The 19,931-nt window shown below is 51.4% G+C and overlaps 1 protein-coding gene across 7 annotated transcripts; it reads right to left on the bottom strand.

The window, feature by feature from the left end:
* Positions 1-678: 678 nt before the first annotated feature.
* On the bottom strand, positions 679-7,258 carry GNPNAT1 (glucosamine-phosphate N-acetyltransferase 1). Of its 7 annotated transcripts, none has more exons than XM_017825473.1 (6): positions 7,192-7,258; positions 4,346-4,534; positions 3,550-3,612; positions 2,274-2,401; positions 1,536-1,597; positions 679-1,280 (listed from the first exon to the last, which is right to left on the bottom strand). In XM_017825473.1, exons 2-6 carry the CDS (start codon positions 4,515-4,517, stop codon positions 1,133-1,135), a joined length of 573 nt encoding a protein of 190 aa, XP_017680962.1. In that variant the 5' UTR covers positions 4,518-4,534; positions 7,192-7,258; the 3' UTR covers positions 679-1,132. The 7 variants fall into 7 exon arrangements, with proteins under 7 accessions (XP_017680962.1, XP_017680960.1, XP_017680961.1 ...); XM_017825471.1 differs by having other exon boundaries at positions 4,346-4,533; positions 7,175-7,256; XM_017825472.1 differs by having other exon boundaries at positions 4,346-4,533; positions 7,198-7,246.
* Between the last annotated feature and the right edge of the window lie 12,673 nt (positions 7,259-19,931).

Below are 19,931 nucleotides of genomic sequence, written 5' to 3'. Positions count from 1 at the left end.
GGGACACCTCCCACTATCCCAGGTTGCTCCAAGCCCCATCCAACCTGACCTTGGACACTTCCAGGGATCCAGGGGCAGCCACAGCTTCTCTGGGTAACCTGTGCCAGGGCCCCACCACAGTCAGGAATTCCTTCCCAATATCCCATCTAACCCTGTCCTCTGTCAATGGGAAGCCATTTCCCCTTGTCCTGTTCCTCCATGCCCTTGTCCAAAGTCCCTCTCCAGCTCTCTTGGAGCCCCTTTAGGCACTGGAAGGGGCTCCAAGGTCTCTCCTCTCTTCTCCAGGCTGAACACCCCCAGCTCTCAGGTGAAGCTGAATCTGCCAATCCCAATCCCTTTCCCATTGATTACTAGCCAGAATCCACTACAGATGGAGTATATTCCATCAGACATTCCAGCTTCCCAGTTCCCTCTGCCCTGCCACAAACCACATTTGGGTTTTTTGTGTCAGAAAACAATTAATTATCCTGAAAACCAAGTTATCAGCTAAAGTGCAGGAGCCCTGCAGTGAGAAGCACACATCCATCTTTAGACTGGAAATCCAGCACAGCCCATAAGGATCCTCCCCTACCTGTGCAAACAGTAACAAATCCAGCCTTGGAAAATAGTGCCTATAAAACTTCCAACAGCACTTCTGTGAGGTGTCATGGAAAGAACAGAACAAAGGCCTGTTCTGTGTCAGTAATTCTGCATAAGAGAAGCCTCATCCCTTCCCAGGCTCCGTCACCCTTCCATCAGCACAGGCAGCAGGACAATCCCAGGGGCTGTCCTTTGGCTACCGAGAAAAGAAGCACAAACCTTTAGAAAAATACAATGCAAGAAAAAATTTGAGATAAAAATATATACCTTTGGTTAAAAACCATCCCTTTAACGAGTCCTTTGTAACTCAGCTAGAACAGAAAAGCTTCACCTCGACTCAACAGCAGTAAAAATTAGTTCTAAGCTTTTTTCCCCTAACCCAGAGGACCCTTCTAAAGCCTCATTAATTTGTTTTCCCGGGATTTACACATTTGATGTTCATTATTTATAGGGATCATTATATTTGCAGCCATAAACTATATAAGTTTTCCACGAAGAGAATGTTTTGGAGCACAAGCTCCTCCACCAACAGTCTTTTACCACCTGGAAGTTGTTAATTAAAGAACCGTTGAAACATGTAGTTTTCCTCAGATACCAAATAGCCAAACTTCTTGTAGAAATCCACGTTTTTGGGCAGACATTCCAGCGTGATTTTGTAACAGTTCAGTGTCTTACTTAGCAAGGTGAGGGTGGATATTAATCTGGGAAAGACAGAAAACCAACAGTTAAACGTTGGGTCAGTGAACATTTAATTAAATTATCACAGTGACAACACTGAGGTCTGACAGCACTGACAGCACTCTCTGCGTTTTCCAGTGGATCATTTTATTCCCAGCTGGTGATCCCTGCTGGCTAAGTTCTTCCCAGGTCCCTGGCAGGGTGGATCTGCCCTGCAGGAAGCTGTAAGTGCTTGGTGCCCACCTGCTGCTGAACGGAAAAGGTGGGCAAATACTCACAGTTTTCCAAGCTGCTTCCCCCTGCACTCCCCGCTGACCACCACGTCTTCTATCCTCCCTCTCTGTGGAAACATAGCCAAGGGTTAGGACTGGAATTCCTCTTCCAGCTTCCCACCACGGGATCCAGGTGTGGATCTCCAGCTCAGCTCCCTGTTTTCACAGTCTGGCTGGGATTCTCAACACAGAGATCCTTGTCCACCTGCTCCATCAGAACCACGTCTGACTTGTGCAGAAGCTCACTTTTTTTTTTAGGAAAGGGAGAACAGGACAGACTTCCAAATGCAGTTTTCCCTTAGGAAAAGCCCAAGTTTTCTTTTACTGTTAGCTGAGCACCCAAATGAGAGATATTTTTAAAATGCAGAAAATACTTGATGTTTTTAAATATATTTTTAAAAACATTTACATTTTTAAGGTTGGAAAAGCCCTCTAAGACCCTTGAGTCCAATTGAGTCCAACCGTTCCCCCAGCACTGCCAAGGCCACCACTGACCCATGTCCCCAAGTGCCACATCCATAGGGCTTTGAAATCCCTCCAGGGATGGGGACTCCACCACTGCCCTGGGCAGCTGTGCCAGGGCTGGACAACCTTCTCCATGTGGAAAGTTTTCCTGATGTCCAACTTAAACCACCCCTGGCACAACTTAAGGCCATCACCACACCGTAACACCATAAAAACACCGTGTCCAGAGTCAGGGACGGGATCTTTTCCTCCCTTTCCAGCTGCAGTGACAGGATTTACCTTGGCACAGGAGTGAGTGAATTTATGTTCTATAACCAGCGTTGCTGTAGCAACGATCTGTCCAAGGTTTGTGTCCTCCACGACGGTAACGTAATAATCTCCCGATCTCTTCATGTGCTCGAAGGTTTCTGTGGGAGCAGAGAGTGGAACAGTCAATTTAGTCTCAGATTAAACTGCAGGTAAGTCTGACACTTGCAGCACATTCTGACTGCGGATTATTGTGGGATCACAAGGAAGATGCACTCAAGACCCCAGAACCTGAAAGCCCAGGAGTCAGACTAACCCAAAATAAAGCAGAAATTAAAGTGAATTCCTCTTCCTCAGGTGCCCAGAGATCCTTCCTTCCTTCCCCAGTGTCTTCGGGCTCTAACAGAATCCCAGACTGGCTTGCATTGGAAGGGACTTAAAGGCCATTTCATTTCACCCCCTTCATGGGCAGGGACACCTTCCACTAGCCCAGGTTGCTCCAAGCCCCGTCCAACCTGGTCTTGGACACTTCCAGGGATGAGGCAGCCACAGCTTCTGTGGGCAACCTGTGCCAGGGCCTCACCACCCTCACAGGCAGGAATTTCTCCATGGAAAGGGTTGTCCAGCCCTGGCACAGCTGCTGAGGGCAGTGCTGGAGTCCCCATTCCTCGAGGGATTTAAAAGCTGTGTGGATGTGGCACTTGGGGACATGGTTTAATGGTGGGCTTGGTTTAGATCCTGTGATTCCCTGCATCCCTGGCTGTTTCCCCAGTGCCTGCCTACCAAGGAGGGGGATCTAAAAGGGTCCTGAAGTGGGCCCCAAGGGAGCTGGAGAGAGACTTTGGACAGGGGCCTGGAGGGACAGAACAAGGGGGAATGGCTTCCCATTGGCAAAGTGGAGGGTTAGATGGGATACTGGGGAGAAATTCCTGATTATGAGGGTAGGGAGGCCCTGGCACATTTTGGCCAGAGGAGCTGTGGCTGCCTCATCCCTGGAAGTGTCCAAGGTCAGGTTGGATGGGGCTTGGAGCAACCCATAATCAGCCCAAATAACCCCTGCCAGGTATCTTAAGCTCAGTCTCAGAAGCAGGTTCACATATAGGCCTGTCCCAGCCAAGCAGCCCTCAGGGATCGCTGCAGCTGGATCCAAGGCTGAGTGCCAAAGGCTGCCTCAGGGGAGCTGAGCTCATCACTCCCTCTGGCATCAGGCAGTCAAAGCCTCACTCCCAGGCAGCTTTGCTGCCAGCATCAGAATCCTCTGGTTCCCAAAAACTTCTATGGAAATTCCAAGGAATAATGATATACTCACTGATAAACTGCTCCGGGCTTGCAACTCCGGTTTCCGTGAGCTGACCCAGAACCTTGAAAAAGCCTGTTGGAAAAGAGGGGGGAACAATAAACCCTCAGGGAGGGACAGATACACACAGTTAGCTCTAAATGACACCCAACAGCCTGTTTGGAGAGTTACCATCCCATGAAGCTCCCACCCTGGGCGATGCTGAAGGATCAGCTGAAGCATCGGAGCAAACTGCAGCTTGAGTGCAGAAGGTGCAAGAAAAGGGTAACCCTGGAATTATGTGATATTTAGTCGTAAGTCCAAAACAACTTTTTTATCCCAACTGCAGAACTGAAGGAGAATTCATGCACCAAGATGCCAGTTCATGTTGGTCTGGTCTTAAAGGGAACAGTATGAAAAATTGTGCTCCCTCTCTAAAGCTGTGGGGAATAGGAAGTTGTGGAATATTTGATTTAAATTTAAGATTAAAACAGTAAACCAATTTTTCAGGGTCACCCAACACAGCACCAATCCACGGTGCCAAGTGCTCAGATTCAGGGTCGTGGTCATGGCCCCAAACCTGCCAGGAGCATTTGGACAAGGCTCTCAAGGCACATGGTGGGATTGTTGGGGTGTTGTGTAGAGGGCCAGGAGTTGGACTCAATGACCCTTGTGAGTCTCTTCCAACTCAGGATGCCCTATGATTCCATGAAATTGCTTACTGATGATGAAAATAACCCAAATCAGGGAGAACGAGCAATCCCAACCTACCGAGAGCTCACGCACAAACACATCTCATTGATTCGGTGACGATCAAACAGGATCCTACCTCGGTTTAAATCAGCTGTGCAAAGTGGTCTCAGAACCAGCCCATCCCCCGGATCCAGCGGAGAAATAGCGGGAGAAAACGTTGTCGTGTTCTCGCTCCAGTCCAGCTCGTGCAGAATCCTCGGGTCGAACATGGGCGTGTCGTCGGGCATCACGGTGGCCACCGGCATCATGGCTGCGGCAGGGGATCTGCAACAGAACGGGCATGGAACGCTCTGGTTTGCTCTCACCTCTAAGTCAGTTGTTTCCCGTGGTTGTGGCACGCCCTGGGATGCTCCTGAGGGATGTAAGGGAAGGTGAATAAACTGCTGTTGACCTTCTGTGCAACTGAAGCTCCTCGACCTTCACCCAACGAGGCCGCTGGGCAAACACGGAGCGCCCTGACACCGCACAGCCCTGACACCGCGCACGTCACCGAGTCAACACGTGGCGCTTTGGTGTTTATCTTGGAAAAAACAACCTGATAAGGCACTGAGCAGGATATTTAAACTCTGCAGCCCTCTGAACGGGAAGGCATCACTCCCAAGAAACCTCCCAACATCCTCTTCAAAGATCATTTGCATTCCTGTTCACCGGCAGTAGGAATAATGCACTTTTTCCAAGCAGCCCCATCCTATAAATATTTTATCTCTTGGGCACGAGGTGCCACAACCCAGAGCTGAGAAGGCAGGTGATGCCACAGTCACAGCCCAAAGTGCCCCTCCCAGGCTGTCCTGTTTGCTCCAGGTGTTTACAGAGCCCAGCTGCCGAGCAGTGTCCATGAACAGGGAAAACACAAGTGCCAAGGTGACGGTGACACCTGTTAATGATTAAAGAGACTTGGGAACTGGGCTTTACTCAGAGTAACAGGAAGCAAAGGGATATATTTTCCTTACTGAGTTCAAAGCCAGGTTGGACGGGGCTTGGAGCAACCTGGGATAGTGGAAGGTGTCCCTGCCCATGGCAGGGGGTGGAACTGGATCTTTTTAAGGTCCCTTCCAACCCAAACCAGTCTGGGATTCCATGATACAGGAAACCACTTCTTCCTTGGTCACCCGTGGAATACCTGGTCAGGGTTCTGGTATGAGCAGAGGTCATGGGAACTTCTCCTGAGACCAGTGTCTTTTTAGATCCCCAAAATTCCTCAGCTGCACCATAAATGGTACAGGACCCACACACCAGTGGACAGGCCAAATAAACATCAGGAACAAAAATGTATTTGGGATGACACTTTTTACAGCAAGACACCTCCCAGCCCTGTTAAGCTGTGACAAAAGTACAAAGGGTGTTACCCACGAAGCATCACAGCCTAAATGCAGCACAGGAGCCTCAAAAGTGAAAGTGGATCCAGAAATCCAACCGAAAAAAAAGCTTCTCAAAATAAAAGCCAACACTAAATTTTTTTTATGCCGCCTGCTGATACGCAATGGCCTTTAAATCCCAATTCTTGTCTTAATTTTGCACATGAAAGTTAAAAAATTGCTGCTGTAGCAATTAAACAGCAACACAAACTCTTATCCTGCATGAATTTCGGGAAAGGTGAAGGGCAAAGAAAACCATTTCCACAGATATCTCTGTTCCTAGAGCTCAACTATCTCAATATTGCTGTTCCTCTGTTCTCTCACAAGACCTTCCTAGAATTCCCAAGTGTCCATACCAGCATCCAAACAGTGCCCTGCACAGAATAAAACAAACCTCACAAATTCCAGCTCAGGGTTTCAGCACACCAAGCTCACAGGGCAGTGGAAGAAATAAAATCTGTGGTGCTCTTTGAGCAATTAGTGATAAACTAAGAGTTATTTTCCAAACTGCTTCCGGCACAGCTGGAGCAGGACGGAGTTGGAAGCTTCACACATTTTCTGGAGGGAGGAATATGACTTAGATTAATGCCAATTAAAAATTAAATAAAGGATTAGTGTACAGTGAGGAATAAGAGCTCTGGCCTTTGGGTCATCCTGGTGCACAGCTGAAGTCTCCCTGGAGCATCCTGGGATCCCCACTGTGTGTTGGGAGCGGGATAGGGAGGGAGAGGGAGCAGGGTATGCCCAGGGACCCTGGGGGAGGTCAGTGGGTGCTTGGCCAGGACTCTGCCAGCTCCCCAGTTTTGGGGGACAGGATGACAGAGCCACCGGGGACTCCACCATGTGTGGCCCCTCAGGGGGTCCCCACAGCTCCCCTTCGGTGATGCAGGACCCCAACACACAACTGACCCCTCAGAGGGGTCCCCTCACCCCATACAGAAGTTCAGGGGCCCCCCAGACCCCCTCATCTCACAATCAGCCCCTCGGGGGGGTCCCCTCACCTCACACACATCCCCCCACATGCCCTCACGCCATACACGGCCCCTCGGAAGGGCCCCCACAGTTCCCCTCAGCAGCCCCTTGGTGCAGGAGCCCACACACAACCAACCCCTCAAGGGTGTCCCCTCACCCCTCACATGTCCCCTCAGAGGGGTCCCCTCACCTCACACACAACACCTCAGGGGGTCCCCAGACACCCTCGCCTCACATGCAGCCTTTTGGGGGGTTCCCTCACCCCCCACCCCTGACCTACAGACCCTCGGGGGGGTCCCATACCCCCTCACCCCACACACGGCCCCTTGAGGAGGGGTCCACACCCCTTCACACCCCATACGACCTCTCGGGGAGGGGGGGGTATCCCCTCACCTCACACACAACCCCTCAGGGGGGTTCCCACACCCCCTTACCCCGCACACAGTCTCTCGGACGGGTCCCCTCACCTCCCACACGGCCCCTCGGGGGCGTCCCCTCACCTCACACGCGACCTTTTGGAGGGGTTCCCTCCCACACCCCCCGCGCCCACACTCAGCCCCTCGGGGGGGTCCCCTCACCTCGCCCCCCCCTCCGCGCTCACCGCTCGCGCCGGTCCCGCCGCACGCGCCGCTCGGACGTGGCAGCGGAGGGGGGCGGGGCCGGGCCGGTGTCCGGCGCGCGCGCGCGCCCGCCCACCCTCGTGCACAGCCAATCGCGGCCGACCCCGGCAGTGTCGCGGGCCAATCGCCGCCCGGCGGCCACGCCCTCCACCCCCTCACCCCGGCGCCTCGCCGGCCGCGCGACCTTTCGGCAAAAACCCCGCCCCCGTCGCCCCGCGCGCGCCGTGGCCACGCCCCCGCCCTCGGGGAGGCCACGCCCCTTCACCGGCGCGTCCCGCCCTCAGCGCCGGGCCAAGATGGCGGTGGAGGGTCCGCGGGATTGGGGTATTCTGTTGCTGTTCCTGCCGCCCACCCCCCGCCTCAAGAGTCTTCTCACCCTCACAGATACTCCCCTGGGTTCAGCGGGCGAGGGCAGCAAGGCTACCGGGACTTCAGCTGCCCCCCTCACCCCGCCTCACGGGTACAAAGGCCAAGGCGTTTGCCCTGGAGTCATAGATTGACAGGAGGGTTTGGGTTGGAAGGGACTTTAAAGATCATCTCGTTCAACCCCCTGTCATGGGCAGGGACACCTTCCACTAGACCAGGTTGCTCCAAGCCCTGTCCAACCTGGCCTGGAACACTTCCAGGGATCCAGGGACAGCCACAGCTTCTCTGGGCAACCTGTGCCAGGGCCTCTCCACCCTCCCAGCCAGGAATTCCTTCCCAATATCCCATCTACCCTGTCCTCTGGCAGTGGGAAGCCATCCCCCTTGTCATGTCACTCCAGGCCCTTGCTTGGATAATTTTCATCTCTGGAGGATTGTTTTTGGAGGCTGCATTCTCTCCTTGGATAAGACGTGCTGGGAAGGGCCTTGTTCAGCCGCCAACGTTGTGAGTGAGGGTTTTTTTTTCAATAAAAAAGCCCAACTTTGTGATCGTCTCAAGAGACTTTTATGAATAGTTGAGGTCAGGGCACGCATGTAGCTTTGAGCAGAACTGGTGAGCACAATAATTACACAAAATGCTTCTGAGACATGATTTTCATTTTCCATGTGTCTCCCTCGTTATTTTACCCTCTGAATGAATCACTCTGTAACCGTGGAAACAATCAACATTCCTTATTTTTGACTTCTTCAGGCCCAGAGTGACCAGATGACACACACCCCAACCTCCCTGGGTTCAGGCACACCCAAAATCTGGGGGCGAAGCTCCCAGGCTGGAGCCAAGGGAGTCACCGCAACATTTAACCTTTCATTGCAAGGGAAAGGCACAAACTGGGGATGAGTTTCCCCTTCTACCCCTTCTCTGTTTATTTCCTTTGTTTTGAGGGATTAAGAGGACCGGGAGTGTCCCATCCACGATAAAAATGAACATTATGTTGCACTGCTTTGGCCTGTTGGACAGGGAAATTGGGAGTGTGGACACATTTCCCCTGCACGAAAAATGTCAGAGGTTTATCTGAACTGCCTCCGTGGTGCCTGTTCCTCGTTGGAAAGATTTTATGGATATGAGGTAGATTTTACATTTTGCCTAAGTCACTGGGGAAAGTCGAGGCTTTTTAAAACCAAAATCGTGCCATAACAAGGCCACGACCACATGGGGTCAGCCCAGCTCTCCCCAGTGAGGTTCAGGGCAGAGGTCCTGGACCTGCACTGGGAATAAGGTGACTATTGGACGAGCCTCGTCCAGGTGCATCCTCCCAGTTTCCAACGACCTGCTGTGTGGGACATCCTGACCCAGAGGGTCCATCTGGCCCGTGGGATTTAACAGCTGAGCAGCACAATCCTCTGTGTGTGTATCTCAGCTCCTGACCTCCAGAGCTCCTGTGCTGCAGTTGGGATATTGAAAAATGATGAAAAAATCCTTTTTTTTTCCCAGTTAAACCTTTTGTCCTGCCCCAGCAGGGCTGGGTTTGTTGGTCCTGGAGACCAGTGCTGTCCTATTTACCACCACAGGTGCTGACAAATGTTCTGCCTGTAGATTTTGCGGCACCAAGAGTCTAAACCAGAGTGGGGAAATGATCTGGATCCTGTCATTCCAGGCCCTTGTAAATAGTCCGTCTCCATCTTTCTCGTAGCTCCCTTCAGGTACTGGAAAGCCACGATTAGGTCACTCCAGAGCCTTCTCTTTTCCAGGCTGAACAATCTCAATACTCTCAGCCTTTCCTCATAGCAGAGGTGCTCCATCCCTCTGATCACCTTGGTGGCCTCCTCTGGACTCGCTTCAACAGGACAATTATATTGATTAGTTTGTCCAGCATGGAAAAGCTGGATCAGGAATCAGCCACTTTGCTGAGTCAACACTTGAAATGTGCTTTGCTTCTGTCTGGTGACCAGTGACAGGACCTGAGGGAATGTTTGGAGCTGTGTCAGGGGAGGGTTACTTTGGATATTGGGAAAAGGTTCTTCCCCCAGAGGGTGGTTGGGCACTGAACAGGCTCCCCAGGGCAGTGGGCACGGCCCCAAGGCTGCCAGAGCTCCAGGAGTGTTTGGACAACGCTCTCAGGGACAGGGTGGGATTGTTGGGGTGCTCGTGCAGGGCCAGGAGTTGGACTGATGATCCTTGTGGGTCCCTTCTGACTCAGGATATCCTGTGGTTCTTACCAGGGCCAGGGAGGATCCACAGCAGCCAACAGAGAAATCCTCCCGATACCTCCGAGGCCAGGCTTTGGTTGCTGGAGACCAAGGGGAAAGTTGAATTAACACATTTCCACTGGTTTCCACATTTCCACGTGTCCTCTCTGACAATTCCACTGCGGCATATTCTGTTGCAGAGGGGAAAAAAAACCAACCCTCCAGCCAAGCGATATCTTCTGGCTGCTCTGAATTTGCCAGCGCTGGAACAGGGCGGTCACAAAGCAGGGAAATTGAAAATTCCTGACAGCAGGACAGTCAGAAGGATGGGAAAGGAGCCATGCACTTGCTTGATGTAAATGTCTGAGCCCGAACACACCCTGCTATTTATGAGAGGGGAAAAAGTGCTCTCCTTTCCTTCGGCTCCATGACACAAGGCAGGAAGAACGAATAAATCCCTGCCACAATAAAACTGTTTACATTCTGTTTTGGAAACATGCTTAGGGCTTGGAATACCCAGGGACCAGACTCTTTGGTTCTTTTTAACCTCTCCTAGACAGGGCTGTATCCAACCACCAATAAATCCTGGGGGGTGGAAATGTGTGAAGAGCTGCACAAACCAGCTCCAAGCACCTGGATTTTGAAGAGGACCCAACTCCTGTTTATCCCCTGGAAAGAAAGATGCTGCTGTGTGTCCCCAAGTGTTTCCTGCAGATGGATAAAATAAAGTCAAGAGGAAACCTGGCAAAGCTCTGCTGCCACCCAGCTGGCCCCCTGGGACCTGGGAAATGGCATTTCCTTGGGGCTTAGGATGGTGTTAGAGCAGTTATGGAAGGAGAAGTGCATCTGGACTGTGTCTGCCTCGCTGGAAGTAATTATCCCATCATTATCCAAGCAGCCAAATGTAATTTAACTGCAGGGGAAGTGTTGGGAACCACAGGTGTGTTGCAGCCCCAGCCTGCCATCCATGGAGGCTGGAAGTGTTCAGTGTCTTCAGGGTTTCTCATCTTTCCTCTACATTTCCCAAACCCACTTTTTTTTTTTTTTTTTCATGGAGAAAATCCCTGCCTGAGGCTGACAACATCTCGCCTCATTAGTGCTCAAATATCCTGGCCTAGAGTCCAAGTCAGAGCTTGAAAAATACACAAAACCAGCTCCAAACTTATTTATGGCTGTCACCCCTCCTTTGCACGTGTTTTATGGGAAGTGAGATAGCATCAACTCATCCCAGAAAATTGGTGCTGAGATCAGATCACGAATCTGGCTGATATATGGGGGATGAAGCCCAAATGGTGCTTCTGATCCCGAAGTGCTGCAAATACAGAGGTATATGCACTGCAGGTGACTCCAGAGGTTTGAGATCCCTGCAGGTAAAAGGGTATTTTCTCACCAGCCACAGGCAGAGCACTCCCAGTGACAGATCTTTCCGTACAAAATGAGCACACTGTGGATTCCACAAGCCATTTTTCTGGATGGATTAAATAGTAGGTTTTATCTGTTTCCCTTCCACCAAGGTGACATTTTTCTGGTGACTGTCTCTGCAGACACGCTGTCACCCGACATCCCGTCAGTGGGACACTTAAGGAGCATCTTCTTGTATTTCCCAAAGCTTGTATTTCTATGAGCTCCATTAAATTCGGGATTGAAGCTTCCCCAAAGGAAACACAGCCTTGATCTCTCATCCTCTCCCTCCATGGCTGCTGGGGGATACATGTCAGGGACAAAACTGGCCTCTCTGCAGCCGTGGGGCCCGTCCTGCATCATCAGATCAGCTGAAACCTGAGGACAAAATTGCCACCTTGGTGGGATGAGCAGCGGGAAGGGCTCCATCCCTGATCCCTTAGTGCTGATGAAGCCATGAGCAGGGAGAACGATCCCAAATTTCCCTCCGAAGGAACTCCCCTCCCATTGCACGTAGTGGGGAGACAGTGTCCAACCTACCCCAGCTCTGATGGAGCTGGTTCTGCCTGGAGATAGGCAGAGGATCTGGATGAGACAGGAGGCACTTCCCAGCTTTTATTACCTCTGACCCAACTGCAGATGGATCTGCTACAGAAAAAAAAAGGTAAATGAAGGCAGAGCAGGTGTTTGTGGAGAGCAAACACTTGGATTTGGGGGATATTTTAACTCTGGGTGTATCAGAGCACTGGGAGGGGACTGTGACCGTGCATGTTTGCTCTGATTTCCCCCCTCTGGTTTCTGAGCTATGTGACCCATCCATGGAGATGTCCATGCCCTAGGAAGTGCCGAGAAGGGGTGAACCTCCAGGTGCCAGCATGGAGGAAAATGCCCTGAGTGAAGGACTTGGAGAGTTACCAAGGCCTCTGGAATGGCCACGAATCTCCTGTGTGAGACCAGTGAGTGGAGGTTGGTCCTGGGGATGGAAAGGGAACTGGGGATGGGCTTTCAGATCCAAGCTAGCTTTGGGCTCACTGGGAACTGATGATGGTGGATACACCCATGGGACTGAGGGTTTAAACTGACAGAGGGCAGATTTAGATGGGCTATTGGGAAGAAATTCTTGGCTGTGAGGGTGGGGAGGCCCTGGCACAGGTTGCCCAGAGAAGCTGTGGCTGCCCCATCCCTGGAAGTGTTCCAGGCCAGGTTGGATGGGGCAGGGAGGTGGAACGAGATGGTCTTTAAGGTCCCTTTAACCCAAACCATTCTGGGATTCCATAATTCTGTGGTTGTCTAAGTGGCCATCCCTGTGTCCAGCCCATGATTCCCCCTCAGTGCCAGACAGGCAATTGGGAACGTGCTCGACCGTGTCCCTCTCTCCCAACCATCCCTTTTCCCTCTAGGTGGAGTTATTACACATCAGATTTCAGCTTGTTCCGTGTCTGGATCTGCTCCTGCACCCAGGCAGACAATGAGATTCCTGCCACTGCCTGCATCCCCCTTGCCTGGGCTCTTCCTGGGAATTTAGTGACCCGAATTTAATGAAGCCCGGTGTATCTTGGAGAGCTTACACACCTGGGATGGGAAAGGTGAGCCGTGCTTTGGGTGTGCCTGGGCAGGGGAAGGCAGGAATCGCTCAAAATGAAAGGAAAAGAATTAATCAGGGATGTACCTTGGGCTCCACGGAGCATCTTCCCTTAATTCTGCTTTATGAGCTTCTCCTCCTTCCCCTTACCTTGTGCTGTATTTGGAGGGGAGGGAAGGCAGGAAATCCTGCAGGGCTATTTCTGAACTCTGCTTAATTAACGGTGTCATTAAGGGGTGGGGATTGGCTTGGTCACAGAGGGCTTGAAGGACAATTCCTGAAGCGTAGGTTCCAGATGTTCTCATTCCCAGGCTGTGTGGATGTCTGGGACAATGCAGGGTTTGGCTGTGGGTGCTGGGGGAGTAGTTGGGGCTGGGCTCTGCCCTGGAAAATGTTCTAAGCTCTCACCTGGTGCTTTCCCTGGTGCTCATCTCATTCCCTCACCAGTGACATTCCCTGTTCTCACTTCAGTTCTCTTCCAGGATTCGGCACTCCAGTGCTTTTGAAGATTTAACACCCCTCTTCCTCCCCCTCTTTCGTTTCCCAATCCATCTCAGACACGTTCCCATCCACTCCTCCTGTTTATGGGAAGAGGAAGAACATTCAGGAGATAAAGCAGCTGCCCACAGCCATCATCTGGACCCTGCAGCTCACCCCGAGCTCCAGGAGAGTCCCCCGGATGTAAGGCCATTTCCTTGGAAGTGCCTGACATGGGATTTTCAGCTGTGAGATGATGTGAATCAGATGTGGTCCCTTGTGATGGGACACAGCATGGATGGAGGCTGGAGGTGGCCTTGGGGCAGTTCTGTCCCTCTGGAAGGACAGGCAGGGTTATTCCCAAGTTTGCCATTCCCAAGAGCTTTCCTTGCCCTCTTTGTCAGGGCAAAAGCAGAACACACAGAACTTTCCTCAGGGTCACTGCTGGAGAACAACAGGTCTTTGCCCTCCTGCCTAAATCTGCTGAGAGCCGTCAGGGAAATAAGGAACATGATTTTGCAGAGTGTCCCAGATGAGGTCTGTCCATCCCTGCCTTCTGGGTGAGCAGGATATAGATGGGCTTATTCAGCATCTCCTCTCCCACTGGTGGGGTAGAGCTCACACCTCAGCTCAGAGGGCCCAAGTACTCTGAAAGGAAAGAAGATGTGGAAAAGAGGGCAGGTTTAGAGGGATACTGGGAAGGAATTCTTCCCTATGAGGGTGGTGAGGTCCTGGCACAGGTTGCCCAGAGAAGCTGTGGCTGCCCCATCCCTAGAATTGTCCAAGGCCAGGTTGGATGGGGCTTGGAATAACATGGTCTAGTGGAAGGTGTCCCTGCCCCTGGCAGGGGGTGGGACTGGATGAGCTTTGAGCTCCCGTCCAACCCAAACCATCCTGGGATTCTGTAAGTGATTAAGGAATTACACACAAGGAACAACAGAGCCACTGTCATCCCATCCCATGAGCCCAGTTTGGAGGGCAGTGCCGTGGGATATGGTGCCTTTCCTTGGACAGCCTGGGATGAGGGAGATTCACTTTCTCTGGGAACCCCTGAAACTCCCCTGTGTTCCCTCATACTTGTCCCTGAGCAGATCCAGTACCTCCCTCTGGAACATGTCCCCAGGCAAAGGATTAATGGTAGCAGCTCCCAGCCAGGATCACTGATGTGAGTCAGATTTCTAACCCAGATCCTCTCCCACTTCTCACCCCCTTTTCCAGGCAGGAAATCAAAGCCCAGCTCGCTCATTAGGGACTGACCAGCTGTTGACCACAAGCCAAAAATAAAACCCAGAGCAAATGCTTTATTTGCTCAAACTGCTGCATTCTCAAGAGGAGGGGGAGTGGGATTCCTCCAGCCAGAGGCTTCCCACCAGCTGGGAATCTGCAGCTTCACCAGGAGCCGACAGCACATGGGAGCTCTGTTACCAGGTCTTTGTCTCAACTAGGGATCAAAGGGAAAAATTCCTGAATTATTTAAGTGTCTGACAGGTTCCTGCGTATTTGAGCCACTGTGAAATATAGGATTGGCCTTTCCAAGCCACTGGGGATTTAGGAAAATATTTTGCTGCTCCTGTGTCAGGCTAAAAAAAGGAAAACTCCTGAAGTGCAGCTCCACAGCCTCTTCCACGGATCAGATCAAATGCTGATCAAAGCCTTGAGCTCCCTGGCAGCTTTTTTGGGATGAATTTGGCATGTTGGGTTTTTAAATTCTCCTTAAACTGCTGTTTCCCATCCTTTCTCTCCCCAGCCCACCGGCTGTTTCCAGCTCCCCACGGGAGGGAGGTCCAGGTTTGCATCCCGAGGGTATCACAGCCCTGCAGCCTGGGAAAAGTCCCCGTTTGCGTTCTGGAGTTACAAAAACCAGACAGGGAGAGCTTAAAGGAAACCAAAGGAGCAGTTTCTGGGGGGCCACTCAAGCCTGAAATATGTGGAACAGCTGGAAGGATGCAGGGGATTTCAAAGGGAAGGCTGGGATGCCGATGGAAGCTGCATTGCACTGGTGCTTACGGGAAGGAGCTGCAAGCAGGGAGGAACTTAATTTTTTTAAAAAAATCTATAACATCCAGCAGATATTTATGGATCTTTTATCTCTTTAGTGCCTCGGTGCCACAAATAAAAGCACACAGGGCTTTTGTGAGACTGAAAGCAAACAAATAAACCCCTCCGCTGGTTTCCAGAAAGGTTTTGAGCAGAGTCACTGATCAGTCAGAATTTAATTAGACCAATTAAACTGTTCCTGGTGCTGTCACTGGGGGCTCTGGATCTTCACCATCCCTTCCTGCATTGGAGATGAGGGTTAATACACCTGGGAAGTGCAGCCAGCTTGAAGCAGGCAACTCACATCCGTGCGTGGTTCCGCCTCTGGGCTGCATCCTGGCTGGATGTGCTGACACCAGGTCTGGCTTCCCTGCATCCCCAGTCAATGCCAGCTAAATGCCTGGTGGTCCTGAGTGCCCTCAGAGGGTCCCTCTCCTGGGGCAGGGCAGGGTGAACGATGCTGCTGATCCCAGCCCTGGGATGCTCAACCCAGGAGGGGTTGGACGAGGCAGGACAAGGTCAGACAAAGCTCTTGCATTCCCTCGTGGTGTGAGCCAGGAATTTGGGAGACTGTGCCTTTGCACACAGCCAGCCCCACAGGGAGCTGGTGCCGGCCACCCAGGAGCCCCTTCCTGGCCTGAAGGCTGGAGAGACTCCAACATGCTTCCTGAGACACTTAAGTGACTCATCCGGCTTGGTTTTACTACGGATTAATTTAAGGAGCTTTCTACAGCCCCTGCCCACCACAGGAAAGCCCCAGTGCCTGGGGTGGCCATCCCACAGCAGGAGGAACGGGAAGGCTTTTGGAAACCCACTTGTCCTGGTTGTAGGCAATAACCCTTCTGGAGTGGTTTGGGGTCAGTTTGTGTTATCACAGAATCACTGAATCATGGAATGGTTCGGGTTGGAAGGGACCTTAAAGCCCATCTCATTCCACTCCCCTGCCATGGGCAGGGACACCTTCCACTAGACCAGGTTGCTCCAAGCCCTCTCCAACCTGGCCTTGAACACTTCCAGGGATGAAGGTTTATTGCCTCCCCAAACCAACAACTTCCCCAAATGATCCTTTTCCATCCATTCCTGTCAGTGGGATGTCCTCATACCCGGCTCTCACCCCCTGCTTGCTGCAGGGGACAGCCCTGTTTCGGACGTATTTCTTGTTTGCTTTGTTTTAAAAGCTCCATGGGTCTGCAAACCTCTCCCCCATTCAAAACTCCACTGATCCCACTTTAAACCCGCTCCAGGCCTTGCCCATCTGCACGGTATTAAGTTACTTGGGGCTTAAAACTCCATAGGAATCCCAGCCGACCCCCCAGCCCATGCCGGGCTCACACAGGCATCCAAATCCCCTGCCTGCATTCAGAGAGGTGGGTTTTCACCCTGGCAGCCGGTTTGCATCAGTACCTTGACAAAAAGTGATTTATTTTTTCCTTTTCCGCCCTCAAGGGCCAGGAACGGGGTCAGCGAGTGAGGAACATCATCCCCCTGGCCCTGCTGCTGGCTGGAGAGCTGGAGTTGTCCCATTTTCAGGCATCCCTGCCCACTTACTTTGGTTAAACTGGGGGTTGAGCAGCCCTGTTGGCTCTGAACCTCCCTCCCCATCATGTGCTTATCAAAATAGTTGGAAATAGTTCCTTTTTTTCCTAGCACAGCTGTGGATGCCAGACAGTCACAGCTCTTCCTCCCCGAGGCTGAGTCACTCCCGGGGGCTGTGGACACCCACGGGCTGGTTTCTCCCTGGGTTTGGGTTTGGTTTTGGTTTTAGTTTGGTTTACTCCAAAAGGGACAGCTACAGCCAGATTTTGCTGCATCAGCAGAATAAACCTCTGTGTCTCCCTCCAGTGCTGGAGCTGTGGGAACTGGGATTTGCAGTGCCTTGGCTTGCCAAGACCTTCCTCATCATCTGCTTTTGGGTTTAATGCCCAAACACCCCCAAAACCACCTGGTCTGTGACATCTCTCCCCAGCACGTCACTGGAAACCCTCTGCGCCCACCACATCCTGGTTTTCCTTTGGATAAGGAGCATGGAACAAATGGCCATAATCCCCCTTGTCCTTGCTGCCTGTCCCTGAGGTGGATCATCCATCCCTTCCCACGGGCTCCAGCTCTTACCACCTCCCTCCTTGATCCATTTTCCAGTGTGCTCCTCGTGCTTCCTCCTCACTCCCATGTCCATCCTCTGTGTGTGGTCATTCCCATCCGTGCTGTATTTTATCTGGTGTTTCTCCAGATTTTAGGAAAACCGCATTATTTTTTTTTTAATCCCCCTACTCTGCAACAGCTCATTTTCACTTGCATCTTTTCGTCTGAGGAGAAAGGAAAGATCACCTCGAACCCCCTGCGACCCTCTCCCTGCTTCCCAGCCTCCTGCAAGCGCCTGCAGTGCTTCCCACCCGGCTTCTCCCAGCTCCCGTCCTCGGGGGGCCGTGCGGGGAAGGGCTGCGGCCGACAGCAGCCTCTGCCTTCCCATGCCCCTTCCCGACCTCCTCTGCTTTTCTCCTCAGCGTTTCCTGCCTTATCACCTCCCCCAGCTGCAAATTCAGGCCCTGGAGCAGTGTAACGGAGCCCTGTGGGATGGATGGTCCGAGGGGGACTTGGTCCATCTTCTCCCTCCATCTTTCCTATTTCCACGTTACACCTCCCCATCCAGCATAACCCCAGGCTGGGAAATGGGAGGTAAATATTTTTCAGCGAGCCATCCCCATCACACGCCCAGCTCTGGAGCTATTCCAGAGTTATTGCCGTGCCTCACCCGCTCCCAAAATCATCCAGCCAAAATCCTGGCGCTGCCTGCCAGGAGTGCACATGCCACCCCTCCATTCGTGTGCCTCTTGGGGCTGCCTGGACTTGCCAGCACCCAGAAGAACAAGCCCTCGGGTGTGGGGCAGGACTGGGAGCATCCCTGGCACATCCTGAGCACACCTCCACCCCGGCTGCGGTCTCACTTGCGGTGGGAACAGGGAGTGGGAGGAATCGCCCGGCATCATCGGGCCACCCCTCCCCTTGGATTTTATGGAGCAAGGGTGCAGCCTTTCCTGGTGTGAAACTCAAGAGCATCAGTGCAGAAATGGAGGAATGCATCATTTGTGCCAGGGGAGGTTTAGGTTGGGTATTGGGTAAAATTCCTTCATGGAAAGGGTGGTCAGGCACCGGCACAGCTGCCCAGGGCAGTGGTGGAGTCACCAGCCCTAGAGGGATTTAAAAGACATGTAGATGTGGCACTTGGGGACATTGTTTAATAGTGGACTTGGCCTAGATCCTGTGGGCTGCTTCCCCACTGCCTGCCTGGCCAGGGATTGGGATCTGAAGGAAACCTAAAGTGGGCTCCAAGAGATCTGGAAAGGGACTTTGGACAAGGGCCTGGAGGGATAGGACGAGAGGGAATGGTTTCCCACTGCCAGAGGGCAGGGCTAGATGGGATACTGGGAAGAAATTCCTGACTGTGAGGGTGGTGAACCTCTGGCACAGGTTGCCCGGAGAAGCTGTGGCTGCCCCTGGATCCCTGGAAGTGTTGAAGGCCAGGTTGGACGGGGCTTGGAGAAACCTGGGATAGTGGAAGGTGACCCTGCCCATGGCAGGGGTTAGAACAGGATGATCTTTAAGATCCCTTCCACCTCAAACCATTCCATGATTCTACGACTTGTGGGTCCCTTCCAACTCAGCATATTCTGTGATTCTGTGACTTCTTCTGCTTTTTGGTGGCATTTGTTTCGGCAAGCTCAGGATAGAGCAGTGTGAGGGAGCACAGGGCTGGCACAGGATGGATCTATCCTATGGGAGTTACTTATGGCCCTTCCACAGCTCAGTTAAACCACAAAAACCAGGAGTGGCAGCCGAATATTAAATAAAAGATTTGACTTTTATTTAAAATAAAATGCATTTTTACATAGTCTTGAAACCACAGAGTACTCGAACACAACACTGGTTATTCCTCGGCATTGGGTGGGGGACGGGATTCTCCTCATTGGCATTATTGTGGGAATGGCTTAATGAACCTGGCCCCAGGCATCAGTTATTGAGGGTGTTGTGGCACAGCTCTGAAATCCCCTTTAACTTAAGGTAAAAATTCACTGAAATTGTATTTTTTGGTTTTTTTTTTGTTTTTGTTTTTTTTTTTTATTCCTTGGTTTCTCCCCGTACCCCTTCCAGACATCCTATAGGTACTGCTGATACACAGGATCTATGCAATATTCTAGCTGGCTTGTGAGACTAGTTAACAAAACTGTACAATTTTATAAAATTTGTGTTTTTTTACATTAGTTACACAAAACCTTTACTTCATAGACCTTTTACTTCATATCGTAATGAAAAACTTTGCATATCAGAGGCAGAACAGTGACTATGCTGGTGAATACTAAAAGTGTCATAATACAATATGGTGTACAAATAAAATTAAAAAAAAAAAAGGACAATATAAATGATTATCAAAAGGCAAGTTAAACAAACAAAACCAAGCTATAACAGACTAACAGAAGATCATCTTCAAGGCCACACAAAAGTCACATCAGGCACCTGTCGCAGTCCTGGTGTGTGTAGTGTGAGAGGAGAGATGGCAGCTCTGTTTAGGAATTAAAAACTTCCAAAAAGGACAAATGTACAGAATAAAAACACAAAAAAAAAAAAAAAAAAAAAAAAAAAAAAAAAAAAAAAAAAAAAAAAAAAAGGA

This window comes from Lepidothrix coronata, unplaced genomic scaffold (genome assembly GCF_001604755.1).
Source record: "Lepidothrix coronata isolate B3197 unplaced genomic scaffold, Lepidothrix_coronata-1.0 Scaffold119, whole genome shotgun sequence".
Classification (NCBI taxonomy): Eukaryota; Metazoa; Chordata; class Aves; order Passeriformes; family Pipridae; genus Lepidothrix; species Lepidothrix coronata.
Note: the sequence above shows the minus strand (reverse complement) of the source record. Positions and strands in the feature narration are given on the sequence as shown.